Source organism: Haliaeetus albicilla, chromosome 6, assembly GCF_947461875.1.
Source record: "Haliaeetus albicilla chromosome 6, bHalAlb1.1, whole genome shotgun sequence".
Taxonomy (NCBI): domain Eukaryota; kingdom Metazoa; phylum Chordata; class Aves; order Accipitriformes; family Accipitridae; genus Haliaeetus; species Haliaeetus albicilla.
In genome coordinates, this window is record NC_091488.1 from 26,320,283 (window position 1) to 26,336,983 (window position 16,701).

The following is a 16,701-nucleotide window of genomic DNA, read 5'->3' on the forward strand; positions in this document are numbered from 1 at the left end:
AAGCAGGGGATGAGGATGCAGTCAGGAAGTTTGTGTTACGCTGTCACAAACAACAACAGAATTTGAATTCTGTGACTCAGCCTTCATACCCTCTCTTGGAAAGGTGCATATCCCTCTTATTCCTCATCTCTCTCCAGAAGAAGGGATATGTCCATAATACTAGAAGCCAGAAAGTCTTCAAATAGATAATGGGTGAGAAAGGGCAGCAGGCTTGAAATAGTTAAATGAAGTGGGTATGCCGAACTAAGGATAAAGCCATAGAAAGGTTGATAACTAAGAAGGTACTTGCGTGTTGTGTTAACTCTGAATCTGCATATCTTACATTTGACCCTATCTTACATTTGACATAAGCATATGGAGCTGGTTAACTTAAAAAGAAAAAGGAAAAAAAGGAAAAAAAGAATGTGCTGTTGCTCAGAAATATGTAACTACTTCTGCTGCTAAAATAAGGGAGGTTTCACCTACACAGTTGCAACCTGGAGTCAATTTTATGTCCAACTTTTCAGCTCTTCTGAAAGGGGATGTCTATATTTTATTAACAGAGGCACTGACAGCCCTCTGCCCCAGCACAAGTATAATGAAGGGCTGTTGCTATAATCAAGAAATCACTTGTTGCAGCAGCAGCTTTCAATCTTGATATCAACCTGAAACAGTATTAACCTGTCAATCATTTAGCAGCAATTTTTTTAGGAAGTAGAAGTTATCTAAGTAGTAATTTGGGAGGTTCTGGCTTGAAATCCCTATGGCCATTTCAGCCTATTTGTTATATTTTCATCAGCACTGTCAGTGAGGAAAAAGCAGTGTGCTGTAAGCTTTCATGCCCGTTATTGAATGAGAAAAACTGTCCTGGGCTTTCTGTAGCCCTTACTGCTGTACTGACTGGTCATGCTTAAAATTCAATTGGTATTTGACTCAGAAAGCAAAGCCTTGCATCTACTGGCATGACATTTGGCAGTCTGCAGCTTAAATTGATGTGTCCATCAGGATCTAAAAGTTTGTGCTAATGCAATGCAATTTTTCTTTTATCAGGCATTAACAATGATACTTGATGATGGCATGCGAAGATAATAAAAATGTTTCTCAGAGAATGGTTCCAGTCAGCTTGTTCAGATGCTGTGCTCAAGTAAATGTGATAATAGTGGCACGTGACTAAACAGTAACAACAGTAAACATTTTACTTAGGCTGTCATTTGAGGGGTTAGCAATCATGGTAGTATCCATAGTGGAAGGTAACATTACACGTCATGCATTCTGACAGATATTCTTTTCTTTTTTTAATTTCTTTTTTATGTTCTCACTACACCATTGTAATGTCAACAGCTCGCCCCGTTGGTAAGTAACCATCCTTCTATCCATTTTAGCATGGCTTCATGCAATGCTTCATCTTTCATTTGCAACAGCATTTAATTGGCTGAAATTAGCAGCCAGTGCTTAATAGTTTTAACTGTCTAACACCAGGCAAGTGATTTTGACTGACGAAGTGCTATTTCTGAACTTTGTATTTTCTGCTGTGTCATGTATAAATGCATTTGCCAAACCACCAACAAATACCAGTCAGTGAAACAGGGTGGGTGTGGTGGTATTGAGCCAAAATCACTCATTCAGATGTTTTTAACAGTCTATTTAAGGGTCTGGTATAAAAGCCATTGAAATCAACAGAAAGGATTGTATTGACTTCTGTGAGCTTCTACCAGGCCCTAGACAATCAGCTTATTATGCTTTTATTGCATAGCAGTAAAAGCACAGGCTTTGCATGTCCCGTCTTTCTTGTATCTTTCAAAGAGTTTTGAAATGAAGTAGTCCTGAAATTGAAGAGGGGATGGAGTAGATTTCCGTGCTTGTTAAGAAAGTTCATCATTGATTTTTGCCCTTGGGTCATCTTGCAGTGCATTTTGGAATGCACTGTATAGGATGCAGACTTTTTTGAATAACAAGTCCAGAGGAGGACAACCTCTGGATTTTTAATTCCCACACTGAAATTTTTTTTTTTTTCCTATGCCTTTGAAATTACTTCCGAAAATTTGTAAAAATATAACTGAGCATAATGGAAAATTTGCAACTATCAGTAGCTAAAATGCACTTTTGGTGTTCAGAAATATCCTGAACATATTATTTAATTTTCTTTCACGGATGTTTACTCTGTGCCTGTGTGGATTTTCTAAATAATTTAACCAGTTGCACTACGCCTGATTTTTGTAGTTTGTGTTTAGATATATCTTTTAGAATAATAATATGGTTACTCTGATATTTTTTTTTATTAGTGTGAAAAGTTGGTACTAGTGTTTATGGAGATTGCCGAGGCATTTGGTCTTCATTTAGTCAAAACTTTTGTTAGATACCTGTTTGACTAAAGTTTGTGAGTTTGAACTTGTCTCATCTCTTCACAGTTACGAGTTTGAAGGAAGAAAGTTTGGAATAATTTAAAGATAAAATCCAGATTAGGCCTCTGTTTCCAGGACTAAGGTGATCCCATGCTTGTTAGCTTGCTTGAACTAACATATGTAGAGCCAAACCAGGTACCTCAACAGTCACGGCATGGCTTATCCACACCTGGAGAATTCCCTGTGCAGAATGGAAATTCACTGTTCTCCATTTGGGATTTTGGTAGCAAGATTTAAAACCCAACCACTACTATATTACTTTGGCATTAGGCTAGTTGTCCAGAAATTAATTCTGAAGGGTTTTAACAGTGTAAAGCTGGAGTAAACTTGTAAGAAAATTTTCCTTTGCTTAGAAAATATAGTATGAGTTTAGTATACTTCTAATGTAAATCTCTCTTTTTAGAGAGAGGGGGGATTTACGGCTGCTTCTTTATTCACTAAGAAAATGCTACAAGATTAAAAGTATTTTACTTCTAGATATTTTTCTCACTTTGCTCACTCTTAAAAGAAAGGCAAGAAGAAAAATCACAAAGCAGAGACGTTTTTCAGGCTCTGTGAAAGCCACATAAAATAGATGACTGGAGATTCACAAGCAAATTACAGATTTCAGCAGTGTTGATGGTGTCCCATTTCGGGGCATTGATTCTTTTTTAAGACTTTTCAGGCCATTGAGTCATCTCCAAAGCTTATACAGAAGTTCTTGGTCTCAAGTTACTTTATGTCCAGGTATATGATCCCCTTGTGTGACCATGCTGTGGTCAATTTGGCATATTCCTTGTCTATGCTATTTTGTTGCAAGTGAACATCTGGTACAAAGAAAATTCTTCTTTTACATGATTTATTCAGGAAACATAAATTAGAATGGTTGACCTTAAAATAATTATTATATGGGCATATGGTCTTTATCAAATTATTTATTTTAGTGAGTATCTTTGTGAATTGTGAAAAGATTAAGTAAATAAGTCCAACCCCAAAGATATTTAACATATAGAACTTCCATACAAGTGTGTATGTAGTGATTGCTGTGTATAAGCAGATCAGTTTCTTTAGATCACTTTTATCTGATCCTGTACCTGTAGAAAAAGGCAATGCTGTCCTTATGATAGTGTATACCTTTATTGTTTTTTGCTCAATGACCTGAAATGGAGCTGGTTTCTACAGTTCATATCTCTGTAGGCAAAGCAGGTGGCTACCTATCCTGTTTTTCGAAACAGTAAGGCAAAACAAAGTAAATTCCCTCTCTACCACCCATTCCCCACCAAGAAGCCCAAGTCATCTTCTGTTAAAATTGTCATTTGACAAGAATGGTGAGTCAAATCTTGTAGTATTTTTTTTGTTCAGGAAGTTAACTGGAATGCAGAGCAAAAATACCTCTCCTTACAGAAAGGAAGCTAAAGCAAACACTACTTAATGTTATTAAGCACACAGCTCTCTAGGAGGGTGACATTTTAAAAGAAGCATATTTATATATTTATGTGTGTGTTAAACTGCAGGGGAGCAGTTTGAAAGTTTATATTCTTTTGTGACACCTGAGAATTATCTAGGTACCTCTACCTTTCATCACTACCTCCAATTCAAAGAAGACATGTTTTGACTTTATTGTGTTTTAAACAAGACCAAACCATTTTCTTTCAGTGGCTTATCACTGAAGAATAGAGAAATATATTTTTAATGTTCCAGGATTGCAATTCTTGTTGCAAACTGAATAATTTTCATTTTCTATTCAGTTTTTGCCTATTTCAAATATTTACATTCAGATAGTTGTGTTATTTTTATTGAAATTTCAGCTTGAGTGGAAAATTCAAGTGGGATTACCAATGACCATGTTTGGTTCAAGCAGTTATTAACATATGGTATATACTACATAGACAAAATGAGGTATGGTTCTGCCCGTGGTGGATGGCACCTGGTGAATTTAACAGCTCTATGCCAGATTACTCATCATGTTTCGATTTGCTACTAGGAATAAATGTGTTGCCCGTTTCTAAAATAGATGATCTCTTATTTATAACCTTTTGAAACGATTTCCGCCAGGATTTACAACAGGTGGGTTTAGGAAACGATATTTATCCCTATTTAGACTGTTTCTATTGTTATTTCACTCATTAGATGGATTTTCCAGATGAGTAAGTTAGTATTTTCTCACTTTCACATTCTGCTGTATTTCTTATGGTAGTTGGGCAGGAGAATAGCTGCTAAAAGAAGCACAAAAGTTGGGAGGAGCCCAAAAGTTTCATATAGTCCCATTGAAATAACACTGACCCTCTTTTCAAAAGCAGTTGCTGTATTGCTTTGAGATGGAGCACCTGAAGTTCAAATAGAAGATCTATGAAGATCTCTTTGATGTTTCAGTTAGCTTTTTTGTAATCGTCCAAAAAGTCATTCAGATGACAGAGTACTCTGTATTCAAATTATTTTCAACTATGTCCAAGTGAAAATACAGTTCTTTGCATTTCAGTTGCCTTGCAGTAAGTCAAGTTGTATGCTATGACTCATCTTCCCAGAAAGAAGCGACATGCAGCAAATAGCTAGATACTTTTGCCACCTGGACAGGAATTAAGTATTTGGAATTAGCTAAGGAAGTAAAGGGAGACCAACCAAGTTACAAAAATTTCACTTCCCTACTATGTTGGAGAAGAGAGAAATAGATAAGACACCTGTCATGAATTTTCCAAATTTCATATTAATTAAATGCAGGCTATTCACATTTAAGTGCAATGTGACTGTATGACGCATTTCACTCTGCTCTGGGAAGTTTTCATGACATAAATCAGCGTGGCATGACTTAATGATCTGTTAAGAGTGGTGCAGCATGAAACATAAAATAGGAAGGTCTGTATTTTAAACAAAGTTGTGTTAGCTGTTGTGACTAGAAATGATGTTGTTCACATGGTTCAGACTGGTAAGTGAGAAAGATCTCTTCTCCATTCTTACTCTTGCAGGGAAAGTCTATACAGGATGAATGCTTTTATTTTTAGTATATTCATAAATATATCACCTTCACTTGAGATGCTGAGGATTCATAAAATATCAGTAATGGCAGCTGGTATGTGACAGAAGAGATGAGATCATGCTTGGCACTACCGTGCCATCTTTCAGTGGCAGAAATCTCAAAGTATGGTATGTTGCCTGTCTGCCTGCTGCTACCACCTATAGAAAATTTCAGAAGAGGGTAAGGACACCAGTGAACATTAGGCTTTTTGGATTTGTCTCCTACTTAAGTGAAAGAATAATGCATCATTCTTGTTTAAAAATAGGCAAATTCTTCAGATTAAAGAGAAAAGGTTGCATAGAATGAAATTCAGATTTCTTTGTATACCAGTAAGAGATTAAAATACGGAGCTGACTTGTTCTGACATTTCTTAGCCTTTTAAAGACCAGTCAAAAATCCTAAAGTCCATAGCATTTCTACCTTGGCAAAAGTCTAATAGCTGAACTTAAACTTGAATCCTGTCATGTCTTCAGATATAGAAATACGTTTACAATATATGGGCCAGAATGGCTCTGCAAGTGGACACTGAGCACATTACCCACCAAGCATTTACATGCTGGTCCACAAAACTTGGCTTCATTTCCAGCTGCTCCAAGTCTTCTTGGGTATGCCAGATGGTGGTCAGAACAGAAATGCAGATCTGATAGAGGATTCTTCTTCAATAAGTGTGAAAGATGGCAGTGTATGTCCTTGAAGTTTTAGCTTCATACTGTGACGTCCTGGCTCATTCCACTGTGGCACCAAGTATGTCCCAGTACTCATACTGTTTCTCTTAGAGAAAACCCAGTTACAGCAAGTGCAGGAAGAGATTAAAAGTACCTCATTTTTCTTTTTTTTTTTTTTTATTTTATTGCTGAACTCTAGCTTAGGAAAGTTTTAAGAAGTTCAATGTGTAAATCTTTTTTAACTTTCCTGAATCTTGCTCAAATCAGTGGGAATTGTTTTCTTACTTCAGTGGATTCTGAGTCTCTCCACAAGTCTTTGAAGATTAGTGTATGAAAAAGCCTTTTGATGTGTTGCTCCCCCCAAACTTTTCCCCTCCTTTTTTCTAAAAGGAGAAATCGCTTACTTTTCCTTCAAGAGGAACATGGAAATCAATACATTAATCTATTCACTTTTCCCTTTACCTTCTTTGCTTGATTGCTGCTAGCCATATTACAGTTTGGATATGATCTCAGTATTATTCAACAGCAAAACTACTGTATGCCCCATTCCTTGAATGCTAGCATTGTCAGTCAGCATAAATAGTCTTTTTTCTTCCTCACTCTTTTTCCTCTCTTCACTTAACAGTGGCCCAAATTGAGCAGAGTATCTCCTCTCAGCCTTTTTTATTCTCAAGGGTAAACAAACCAGGAACTTGCCATCTTTCTCACTATAGATATAGCCTATTAGCCTATCTAGGCTCTTTACTCTTCTCATCATCTCCTTAGCTCTTCTCTTCAGCATGTGAATTCATGTTTTTTTGAAGGAGATAAACAGATTACACTCATTATTTTGATGAAATTGTACTGTATCAGCAAGGGGTATGTTTTTCTTTTTTAAACACATTACCAGCAAACCCTCCTGCTATCTCCCATGACAAAAGGAATCATGGCAGATTACATGTCTTTTTGTTGGCATAATTTGTTTTGTTTGCTAAACTCACAGAAGCTATAGTAGCACGAGCCATCCCCTAATGGTACAGTTTACATTAGCAAGCGGGCTGAAGTGTTAAGATTTTAGGAAAGTGCAACTTTTCCATCTGATCTGAGCAAAAGGTATATCCTGAATCTCAGACACTTGAGGAAAAAGAAAAAAAAATAAAAAGCATTGTCTAGAGTAGACAAAGTCCTGAGTAATGTAAGTTATTGGGCAGACAGAATCAGTGCTACCTCTCTTTATAGGCATCAAAACTAAGTGAAGGACTTTCTAGAAGGGATTTTCCAGGAGCATCTGTAAGGTGCAGGGGCTGCTTGAAAGAAATTATTGGACAATATATAATAAAACAGAGATGTATGACTAAATGAGAGCAGGCTACAGTCTAATGTTGAGATGAAATTCAGACCAGATATTTAAACTTAATATTTAAATGTACTGTAAAACAAAGAGGAGGAGGGGGTCAGGAAAAGTGCTGATGCTGAACTTAGAGCACTGGAAATGGGGGTGGAGGGCAGAAAGTAGATGTGTTTCTCTTCTGCTATGTAGGAGACAGAGCTGGATTTTTTTTATAATTATTCTCATAGTTTTGTTTTATTGACATTAGTCCTAGGGAAGAAGGAAGAACAAAGCCTTGGTAATGTTCTTTTTTTTGTGCTTCAACTTTTGTTATACAAATGATAAATGTAGATTTGTCTGTTAGGTTAATTGAAATTGGCACAGAAACTTTGAATATAAACCAGACCTGCTTTTTCATCATTGTTTATCTTGCATCTCTTTTTTCCACTATGCAAATTTATCCCACTTCTTTCTTTTAGGTCATCCAGGGATAAAAGAGAGATTTTATGTGTCAAAATACATACGACAGTTAGTGTTATTGATTCTCTAGACTTCTTTAACCTCTTGCAAAGAAAGAAAAAAATGCTTATGCTTCCATGCTTTCAGAGATTATCTGCTTAAGTGTTTCAGAAGAACTGAGGGAGAAAAATGTTGTTATACGTGAAATTCAGAACTTGAATTTAATTGAAGATTAGAACAATTAGTCCAGGTGTGAAGGAAAGTTTAGCATTCTCAAATGATTGAAATGTGATCTTTTCACACTGTTGTGTTTTTACATGGCTCATCTGAAAACAGTAAACAAAACAAAACAAAAGGAATTTCTCACTTTCCATGAGACAGGAGCAGCATGAAGGACACTTACAGCAGAACTGTCCTGGTAATAAACTTGCTGAGACCTCACTTCACCCTGCTTTCTACCTCTGTCCCATTGTAGGTAGCTTGATTCCTCTTCCCCAGTGCTTCCTTTCATTCAATCTGCTAAAAGTTCTTCCTGCTTGCCACCTGTACTTCTAATTTTGTGTATTTGATCTATTGGGGTAGGACATATGAGAATTAATTTTGAAGCAGTGTCAATGTTAAAGATGGTATCTGAGCTACGGATTACTGATACTCCCCTAGGTTATGGGAAGCTGCTTTTCAGAAGAATCCAAAGCAAGTACCTGCTTTGCCACCTCCACCCATGTCATTTTAAAATAATATCACAGGTCTAGTGAAGGGCTTCATGAATCACTTGTTATCCTTACAACCTACCCATTCCTCATTTTTATTGGCAGAACCATCCACCTGAAGAAATCATGGAAGAAGGAGAACACTCTAAATAAATAAGGAAGAGAACATACTTAAAGAAGAAAACAATGTCCACAAAATGAGATCTATGCACTAGTTTCAAAGTCCAGCTGCACTCATACAGACTAGGGAATAGTTATAGATTCCTATGCTAACATGATACTCATGGCAGAGAAAAAAAGGAAACTCGTTTTCCAAGCAACTCAGTCGTAACTAGCGTGCTAAAAAGTTACATCCTTCCCTGTCTGTGAACACGCCTAATCATTGGAGCACACCATAAGATTGAGAAGTCTTTTCACTTTAAAGAAAAATGACCATCCTTAACTTCCATTAGTTTATCCCTGATAAGAAATATCTGAATTAGTAATAGGCCTAAGCTGTCATCCTCTCAGGCTTCTGTAATGGCTCCTGTGTCAGAGGCTACACCCTTGATTTATCATTAGTCATAGCTAATAGTGCACTAATAACTTTGTGTCCTGAGAACCACACATCACTTTTGGTACCCATTAAGAAGATCTGAACTTCTGAGGAAAGAACTGCTGACTCTGCCCAGGTTTCTAGTGTTTGAGACTGGACATATTTTCTGTTTTCCTATACTTACTCCATCAGCAATAGTAGCCTTGCAAAACATCTTTCAAAACTGCTCAACTTTCCTATCTGCACTTTTTGGCAGCTCATGCCATGCAAAGGACAAATGTTGTTACAGCAAGGTATATAAGTAGGGTTTTGCAGTTTTCTTTTACATTTGCATCACAAAAGCACCCAAAAGTCCAGTATCTACCAAACCTTCTAGGCAAATTTAATTAATGACACACAAAGGTGGGGGATTATTATTTTCTTTCAAGAATTCCTGTACTGCCTTCAACTGTCATCTAAGCCAGTATCTGGAACCAGCAAAGCAATCCTACAAATAAGTAATCCTACTCCATAGATGATGTCAAGGGTTACCTCCCTTTTCAAAATACATAGTACTTCGGCTGGAGCCCTGGGACCTTCTGCTATCCTCCGTGTAAATATCTTAGAGGCAAGTCTTGATCTGTATTTGGTAAGACTGGAACTGAGTTTGATCTCTTAAAATAAACACGTATCAAAGACCAGCTGAAGTGGCCACATGAATATTGTCACTGTGCTAAGGATTTGAGAGGAGCATTGAGATACCCAGTTTAAAGTCTCTGGGGCTTTGCAAAAGAAGATTGTGATGTTGATGGGGTTCCAGAAGTCAGAAGACAATCTGGGGAAGGCGCCATTATCTCATCCCCCTAACTGACTCTCTTACTTCCAGGCAGATACTGAGTATTGTACCAGGTGTAGCTTTGATTGTTCAAAGGATTATTATGAAATTAATTTATTGCTGCAAATGTACAATGCTGAAAAAGACTGTAGATGGGAATATTAGGTTGGTCTGCTGTTTCTTTGCTGCTGGAAGCAGAACTGAGTCTTACAGAATTTGGTGCTTTACCAGCCCGTGTGTTTCTTGTTCCTCAAAGCTTTTTCCCATGTCTGAGTTTTGCTTAGAACAGTTACAAGTCAGCATCTTTCCCCTTGCTCCCTTTGAACCAGTCACAGAAATATGTTTATGGATAATAAACAATTTGAGTTTAAAATGAAGCACTCATCTTTATCACTTTGGCTTGCCTAAATAATCTTCACGATAAATTTCATTTGCAGTTCGCTATCAACTACATAAGCCAATAGGAGAATTTCTACCAACTTCAATGAGCTTTGAATAAAGCCTCATGCCATGGTATATGAGGACATTTTATTTAAGTACATGTAATTAAAAGATTACTAAAGTTTTCATTATCTGAAAATTGTTTGGATTATGTAAAATGAGTTTGGTCTCATAGTGGCTGCCTTAGGTAATTGAGGATGTTTAGAAAAAAAACAAACAACAAAAATCCCACTGATATTAGTTGCTGTGGTTACAATTCCATTTCTGCTTGCAGTAGCAATGCTGGACTAAAACTTATCTACTTTTAATTAAAATCACAGCAATATATAATGTATGAACCCCAGGGAACCTGGGCTGGGGGAGGTGCTATGAGCAAGTCGTGACAATAAAATTTCCTTAGGATCGTTGAATTCAATGTGAACCACAAATCACAAGATCAGCTTACAAAACTGTGTCACTGGAAGAAAATGTTGCTAGTACTTGATATGGGATCAGTGTACTTTTTGCTATAAATTCACATTTTTCTGTGGTAATTTTCTCCTCCCCTTCTAAGTCTTTTGCCACATTTCTTACCAGGAGACCAGAGTTCACCTAGGAGGGATGAACTGACTGTCTCAGTGAAACTTCTCTATATCAGCAGCTTTATCAGCTCCTGGTGACTCAGTGTAACCTTTATTATTCAATAACACTACTGGGAAAGAAATGAATACAATCCATCCCAACAGATTAGAGATTCTGCTAATTATTAAGATTGGAGAAGAGTTGAGAAATCACTTTGAAATAATTTACAGTATTTGTTTCTTCCTTTTTTTTCTACAGCTGTTTAACACTTGAGCAGAGGCTACCTTCATATACATTTATTAATAGAATAAAAGATCCATTCAGTCATGCATAAAACAACATCTAGAAAGAGTGCAACAGAACGCACTCTTCCCATTTTGAACAACACAACTAATGCTCACTACTGCTCATGCTTTTCTATCTCCATCTTAATTCTTGCAGTAGAATACTGTTCTGTGCTGTAAAAACAGTTCTGAACATGATGTGATTAACCTTAGGGTCCCCCCGTCCCCTCATCTCAAAGCCCCCTCGTACATGGCCTATGCTTTCTATTCATGTTCAACCATCTGATTTCCATATCATCCTGCTCAGCCTCACAAGCGGCTATTACCATAACAGAGCTTTAGCGTGACATTGATTGAAGCCAGCGCTTGCTGAATGCAGCATCAAAGCATAATTTGCCAGAAATCAAATCTAATTTACTGTGTACTATTTAAATTTCTCAAAAAAAATGAAAAGAAGTTTCAATAGAAGTACACTAGGTCTGTAGTCTTAATTGTTCTTTTTTCATATTTTTGGCTAGTCCCCTGGAATCCAAGCAATATATTTCCTTTTAGAGCCATTGTCTTTGACTTCCAAATGTCAATTAAGCAAGAGCTTTTCCACTCTGTTTATTCCAATCCAGTTAATGTTACATCTGAAACAGTAAAGGGTAATAGTCTGATAGGCACAACACTCAGTTTGCTGCTTCATAACAGTTTTTTCAACAGATTCTTCTAATGACCTTAATGTTTAGTCTGAATTAAGCATTAAAGTACCACATAACTTTGACAGCTGAAGCATATCAAGCCTGCTGTTATTTCTCTAACTGTACCTTTTCAATGTTTTAAAAATTCACCTACTCTGAGAGAAGCAATGGCTTGAATTAGGTTTTGTCCAATGTTCCACTGAAGCTGGGCTTTGAGCAAGTCATGATCTCAGTTAACCTTTCTGCAAAATGGGAGTAATAATATTTTTCTATCTTTATAAACAGCATCTATATATGAAGATAATGAGCTCTCTTTTTAGGAGAATTGAAGAGCCCGAGTGGTTATTCTGTCAAAGAAGCCTTGCTGTCTCTGAGCAGGGTCGCATTGCATTCTCTGGGGATAATGTCAGTCTTACTGCTCTGGTAGTTACACTTGACCAAGAATTACTCCTGCAATTATTAACTGTTACTTTCAGTTTTCAATTTGCATTATTCAACTAGAAGTTGATAGATAAAACTGATACGGTGAAAATATTCTTTAAATGCTGTAAACAATGTCATTTTTATCAAAGGCTGTCTATAAACAGAGCTATGGCTGAATATGACAACAAATTGGAACAAAATGGGGGTTTCCTTCATTATAGAACCCCGCCTTTGAATGAATTAAAAAAACACATACAAGGTTTTATTTTTCCAAATTGACATTTTTCATGCTCTTTAAAATTATGGTATTAAATTGTTTGGCTGAAGGAATTGGGTTTGTGCTCTAATTAACATAGTGACCAATAACAGTCAGGTCCTTGTGAGATCAAGAGATAATATTTAAATAAAAGCTCTGATTCATTTGTTTATTTTTATAGTGAATTTCCAGTAATTATGGCCGCAGAGAAAAGCTGGATAAGATATCCTTGCATAACCATACATCATTGTTTACTGGAGTCTTTAGAAAGTCTAAACTAGTAGCTATGAGGCCATGGATCTTCTGGTCACCTAGAATGGCAAATGCTGGAGAGGACTTGGTGTGTGGCAGGGAGAGAACAGACCAGCAGGGTCAATCCATGTCATTTAGATTATCTGGACTGAGCTACGGCCTTAATTCCTGCTTCCTTTCCTTGTCTCTTTTTGCAAAATAAAGGATCCTTCTTCTGCTCATAGGAAAGTGAGAGATGTTCAAAGTTAAGGGTAGGTCAAAAAACTGTAAACTAGGTAGAAACTAAGACATTTATGTCTCATTGTACCTTGACTACCAAATTACCTTAATTTGGTGCTTGGAAAGTCTGCTACAGCAACAAATTCAGTTCTATTACATCTGCTCAGAGCTTTGAATTATTGACTTACAGTACAGCCTTGTGCGTGTGAGAATGTTTCAGATGAACCCTTAAACTCACCTACCTTGCATTTGTTTGGTTACATGATTTGAAAGATAGGCTCATGGAAATGCCATACCCCTCTTCCTTCTGTTGAGCTGCCTCAGAGCACTGTCTGCATAACATACCGCCAGTGCACCAAGCATGCCTACGAAGTGATGTTAGGTATCAGTCATGCTTGGGTATGGTCTATGGGATGGTCTCCTGACACCAGGTTTTTAGCAGCACAATAGAAAGATTATGGTCTTGAGGCCACCCATAATACAGCATAGACATAGGACTCATGCACAGTTCCTGTCAAATGCAGATATAACACCTGAAGAGGTTAGAGGTTTTCTGCTCTCTGCTCTGCCTGAGGTTGCTTATTGATTCTAGATTAATATCGTGGGAAATGAACTTCAATGGTTGAGCAGCAAATACTGAACTAATTCAGTGGCCTTTATTAAGTGGGTTGTCAGAACTGTAGAGATACCTTAGTGTAAGGTATGCCTGTAGGAATGGAGGTTTCTAATTCACAATTTAAAGATCTTTCTCTCTTTCCCTTCCCATATGATCGAATGTGTGCTGATTACCACATTACTGTTTTCTGACACCTGTAGGGATTGCATACAGATATGCTAGGTAAAACAAGGTGAGGGAAAACCAAGTAACTTGCTGCAGTCCAGCACTTTAGGAATAGTACAGCATGAGTTCAGATCCTACAGTATGTGTAGCAACACCTGTGTTCTTATAGAAGCCTCAAAACATAAGGGTATAAATGGGCAGCAGCAGGGCACCTAGCCCTTCATCCCTGCCCTTTCGGAAGACTAACACCTGCTGAGGTCTGGGGAAGAGGTGGACACTTCTCTCTCCAGAGAGGCTGAAACCTATGTTTAGGATTGTGAGGCAGAAGGAAGACTCCTTGTGTTGTCCTCACCCTCTGCCTTCTAAATTGATGGTGATCCATGTTTATTAAGTGCTTTACAGTTCTTGTTTTAAGAGTGCATTATACTAGCACTATTCAACTGTGCTCTTTGGACTCCTGCTGATCTGTAAAGCCTTGGGAAGTGCCTCATGAGATAACTGCAAAGTGTATTTCAAAAAAATCAGATTTGCATACATTTCTGTGCAGTTAGCAGATTTGCGTCTGTGTTGTCAGCAGGTGTAATCGGAAGCTGGGTCTTGATTGCTCTTCGTGCCTAATTAAATAGTTTGTAATTATAATGGTGAAAATATGGTTTTCTAAAACACTTAAATTCTGTTTACCTAAAAGCTTAGTGTTCCTAAACCATCCCTCTCCACAACCACCAAACCAGTAGTAGAATAGAAGAAAATGAATGTGGGGGTTTTTTTTTACTATTTTGTCTCATTCTTCAGCCTGCCCCAAAAGATAGCTAATCTTTTGATGAAAATATTTGGAGATACTGCTTACATTTTTAAGATATATCAAATAGTATAAATCCAGTTCCAGTGAATTCCGATGTTGAACCAAGACTGAAGGGTTTGCATGTCATGCATAGAAAAGTCATTTGCTTTATTACATCATGCTCAACATAGTCACCGATGTCAAGTTTTTTCTCTCAAATCCTGCAACACTGCTTCTTCCTCACTTTCCTTCTGCACATTAACACCTTTTCTCTCCCTTCTTGTTCCCACCAAGCATTGACTCTCTATTCTCCATCAGTACCCCCAGACAAGTCAAATTACACCTCCCTTTTAGAAACTGTTCACTTCTGACTGTGCTTCCTGGTCCCCTATGTCTGAATATTGTTAATGCCATCTGCTTGAAAACATAGACAGTCCTGGTTCTTCTTTCTTATTTTAACTCCACTTTCTCCTTTTTTCTTCTCCATGTCTCTTTCTGATCTCCTGGAATACCTATTCCTTCTTACTCACCACTCACTGCTGCCCACTAACTCTTCAACTCTTTCTTCTTTCTTGTCTTTACCCAAGCTGAAATCTGGATCCCCCAAGTTTATGTTGGTTTAGCAACTGTTCTTTTTACAGCAAGTCTTCCTTCCCACTCCATTCTTGCCAACACTACCCCTAAGAGAAGTGAATGAGGTCTTGAACTTCTGTCTTTCTACTGCCATCCAGACCTTCCTCTCCTTTCTCAATCATTTTTAAGTGTCTAGAGGGAGAGACTGAAAAAGGTGGTCGGTATATCCTAATTCATACATTGCAATACACAATAGTTCCAGCACAACAACAAGCTCTGTGAAGCGCAGAGGATATGAGAGTGCTGATACCTGCCCAGACGAAAGGTAGAATATATCCAGAGCTGGCATCATAAACACCTGACTGCTGCTTCTTAGCATTTATTGTCATTGGAATTTACTCTAGCATGTATGGTTGTAATGTTTCCTTCCTTTTTTTTTTTTTTCCTCCCCACAACTGGGGATATCACATACTGATATTGCTGCTCTTTTTGTTGCTGTTGTTGTTTTTGTTTATATATTAGTTCTGTCTATACTAATTAATGTTTCTGGTGTTACGTCCTCTGGCATAAAACAAATCTCCATAAAGTTGTCTCTTTCCTTCAATATTCCTTATCTCCCCCTTGCAAAATATCCTAAATTTACACCATGGTTTTTCTTACATTGTAGCTCCCCCACAGTTTGTGGTGAGACCACGAGACCAGATTGTAGCCCAGGGTCGAACAGTGACATTTCCTTGTGAAACTAAAGGAAATCCCCAGCCAGCTGTTTTCTGGCAAAAAGAAGGAAGCCAGGTAAGTTATAAGCACCCGATAAGTCTTTCAAGCCTTTCTAAATAGTTGTATTGTTAAATTTTTAAGAAAATTATTTATATTACCTTTTACAAATTCTTTTAATCTTTCACAGGAATTTGTCTTTTCAACTATCACTGTTTTCTACTGACACTTTCATTGCTGTTTTTTTAAAATATTAATACTGTGAAGAACTCAAAGGCCATTTAAGTTGGTGAAACTTGTGCTAGGTGCTGTATAAATGTATAGAAAGCAACAGTATATATCTTAAAGACTTTGCATTCTGAAGCCCCCAACAAACAGGTGGATGAGACAAAGAGTAGATATAAAAGGTATGACTCAATTTTTAACTAATCATCAGAGTCTAATTACAGTTCACAACCTGTCTAGACATGATCAAGCAGATACATATCTAGCAAGCTGATTTGCATTGGCATATTCTCATAGTGCATACAGATAGAGGTTTTGAATACGCAGATGCTTTCTTCAGTAAAAATGTCTCAGGAAATTTCTGAATCTGGTTTTGGAAATATTCCCTGATCCTTACTGTCATTTTTTGAAATAAAAATTTCTGATGTAGTAATCAATGTTGCCACCAGCCAATACTAACTTCTAGCTTAATATTTGAATGTCATGCCATAACATTTTTTTACTGCTGTTGCTGTACTGGCATGATGTTACAGCAGAAGTCAGGCCTTCTCACTTTCAATGTGCAGTTCATGTTAGTATGTTAAATTTCAACACTGTAAACTATGTGCTGTATTCTCTTTCGCACCTGGAAAAATGGATGCCC

General features: G+C 37.3%; 1 protein-coding gene across 20 annotated transcripts in view; it reads left to right on the forward strand.

Moving 5' to 3' along the window:
• ROBO2 (roundabout guidance receptor 2) overlaps nucleotides 1-16,701 on the forward strand; it is a 945,132-nt gene that overhangs the window by 818,715 nt on the left and 109,716 nt on the right. For 13 of the 20 annotated variants that reach the window (XM_069785365.1, XM_069785369.1, XM_069785357.1 and 10 more), the window contains exon 7: nucleotides 15,787-15,911. In XM_069785365.1, the coding sequence (XP_069641466.1) occupies nucleotides 15,787-15,911 (125 nt within the window). Of the gene's footprint in view, nucleotides 1-1,320; nucleotides 1,333-15,786; nucleotides 15,912-16,701 lie in introns of all 20 variants that reach the window. The other 7 variants (XM_069785356.1, XM_069785372.1, XM_069785370.1 and 4 more) reach the window with 1 other exon arrangement.